Genomic DNA, 2,738 nt, shown 5'->3' with positions numbered 1-2,738 from the left:
AGGGACTTCGGTCGAGTGTGGGAATTGAGGTGCACGTGCTAGTTTTTGTAGACCTAGTGGTCAATCGAAAGAGGGAGGAGAAGAGAGAGCGAGAGCGAGTGAGGATCGAGAGAGACAGTGAAGCAGGTATCAAAAGAGACAGAGTAAAGCAGAGGGGGTTAGGCCAGTGCACGAGGGAGGTAGATAGAGAGATACTTTGGGGATTTCTGTCGCATAGACACAGTAAATATTGAATGATAATTTTAAATATCTGTTTTGCCATGTCTGAACACGAGTAGGTCTTCTCACACATCATGTACTGCCACCATCTGTCTTCAATCAGGGCTTTATCTTTTTCTTCCATAGTCTCCCTATTCCACAGGTTCTATTTACTTTGAGCACATCATACATCTTTATATTTTCTTTGCATACAGCTGTTCTTCTCCATATATGTGGCCAACAATAACTGCTTGCATTTTGAGCTGGGGATGATCTGGTTCTCAGATGAAAAGAGCTTCGACCAGGACCAAATTGCACAACAGCCAGAATAACAAATGGGTGGCCTACAATCTTCTCTATTGCACACTGTATCTGATTTCTCTAATATTCAGATTTTCTCTTCGCTCATTTGCACTCTGTTGTTGATGCATGCTAGTGTTGCACTTTCCAGTGAAACATGCTTGCTTCATTTCTTTATGGCTTATGCAGATCTGTGTTCAAGACCTACATCTCAATATCATGAATCTTCCTACTCCATACACAAGCATCATGTGCAATCTACTTCTCACTTTAAAGCAGAAATCCTTTGTTGCTAGCTGAGGTAATAACATCCTGAATTTCTTCCAACTCTGGTCACTTTGCTCTCTCAGAACAATCCCCTCACCACTACTGTTTAATTCTTTTAGGTAATAGAAACTATTGACTTTTTCTAGACGTCCATCTGGGCATTAGATTGTGTCTACTTCATAACTGCTCTTAACATTTGCTGCTCTGCGCACCGTTATATGTAAAGTTTACCTTACTTGTTAGTCTACTTCTGATCCCACAGCAATTTTGTGCATTCACAGCTTAGACTGGCTACAACATATGGAACTTTTAGCTACTACCATTAGGGAAATTATCTTGCTCAATATATTGAACGAGGCCATTTCCTTGAGTCTTGTCTTTTTTTCCCTAATTAGTAATGCTTAGTATTTGCTAAATTCACTCTGGACCCTCTTGATTCCAGGTTTTGTTTCCAATTGTGGAATTTTATTTCTAATTCTACTATAGATTTAGCAATTAGAGCTGAGCCATCATCATAAAGAAGCTCCTACAGGTAGCCAGTCTTAAATTCCTCTTTGGTAACTCACTGTATCCCCACCTTCACACTCAGTTCATTATTGTTTATATCACTTACATTCACCTTGCTAACTGTGCCCCTGTACATGACTTACATTACTTTTACAAGCTATTTGTCTCCAAGCTTTATCAGTGATCATTAGATCAAAGTGAGGAATCCTACCTAAGGCTTTCTTAGTCAACAAGGTATAGGGCCCTTCCTGATATGATGATGATGAAGACTACGACAGTCAAGTTTCATATGCCATTTCAGATACCATTGCATTATTTTGTTCTCATTCTAGCCAAATGTTTCATAATTTTTAATTTATTTTTATTTTTAGTTAATTCCTCTGTTTGGTAAGGAAGAGGTTGATGCACATAGCCTTGTTTCATCTTTGAGAAAAGAAGCTGATGAAATTCGTAAAGAGAAGAAAAGAAACAAACTTAGTGGTGTGCATAAGTATGTATTTTATTTAGTTATTTATTTCCTATTATTGATAAAATATATGGTAAACAGTTATGATATGAAAATGTGGAGACAGATATTTCATTTGTTAACAGGAAAGTGAGAGTAAGATTCAACAACACTCAGTAGTTACTTGCCTCATTGCAAGCAACAGTATGTCTTTAACCTTTTATTTGTTTCAGTCATTAGACTGCAGCCATACTGAAGAGTTTTAGTCAAATGAATGAACCCCAGTACTTCTTTTTAAGCTTGGTATTTATTCTATTGGTTTCATTTGCTGAAATGCTAAGTTACAGGGGTGTAAACAAACTACACCGGTTGTGAAATGGTGTGGGTGACAAACAGAAACATAAAACATACATACATAAGTGAAACTGAGTTTAATGAGCAATGTACCTTTTGAAAAGATACCTGACAAGGCACATCTGCAACAAATGATGCACCACAACCAGTTGTTCGGAGGGACCAGTGCATAATGGGTCGAAATGGTTGTTGTGATTATAAAGAATTTAGTGAATTTCATTTTCTCTTTTGCTCATTTGTATATATATATATATCAGATCACCCACCTTCTATAATAAGGGGATTAATAAAAAACATATCTATTAGAATATCAAGGCTATCAACAAATGACGAAATTTTTAATGCCCATGCACCCTATTATATGCATCAGCTAGGGTGAAATATACAGAAAAAATAAAAAAATATATATGATAATTATATATGTAATTCTGATAACCAAAATACTAGGAAAACTAGAACCAGCATAAAAACATGCAGTTGCAGACACGGAACTAGCATAGATAATTTGAATAGGCCAAAATAAAAAATGAAAATCACTAAGATAAAAGACTGGAAGTGAAGCACACCAAAATATAGGACTAACACATAACACATTAAATAGTCACAATCGCACATCACACATTAGAAGCAACAACTCGAGCAGAAAATACAAACAATCCAACAATCT

The 2,738-nt window shown here is 36.3% G+C and overlaps 1 protein-coding gene across 1 annotated transcript in view; it reads left to right on the top strand.

Annotated features, from left to right (window-relative positions):
- The window catches only part of LOC106881985 (leucine-rich repeat-containing protein 47-like), a 9,600-nt gene extending 6,878 nt beyond the window's left edge, over window positions 1-2,722 (top strand). The window contains exon 2 of the mRNA XM_052978296.1: window positions 1,644-2,722. Coding sequence (XP_052834256.1) covers window positions 1,644-1,871 — 228 coding nt within the window. The 3' untranslated portion in view covers window positions 1,872-2,722. The remainder of the gene's footprint in view (window positions 1-1,643) is intronic.
- Window positions 2,723-2,738: the final 16 nt, after the last annotated feature.

This window comes from Octopus bimaculoides, unplaced genomic scaffold (assembly GCF_001194135.2).
Source record: "Octopus bimaculoides isolate UCB-OBI-ISO-001 unplaced genomic scaffold, ASM119413v2 Scaffold_183485, whole genome shotgun sequence".
Classification (NCBI taxonomy): Eukaryota; Metazoa; Mollusca; class Cephalopoda; order Octopoda; family Octopodidae; genus Octopus; species Octopus bimaculoides.
This window is presented reverse-complemented; position numbering and strand designations above follow the sequence as displayed.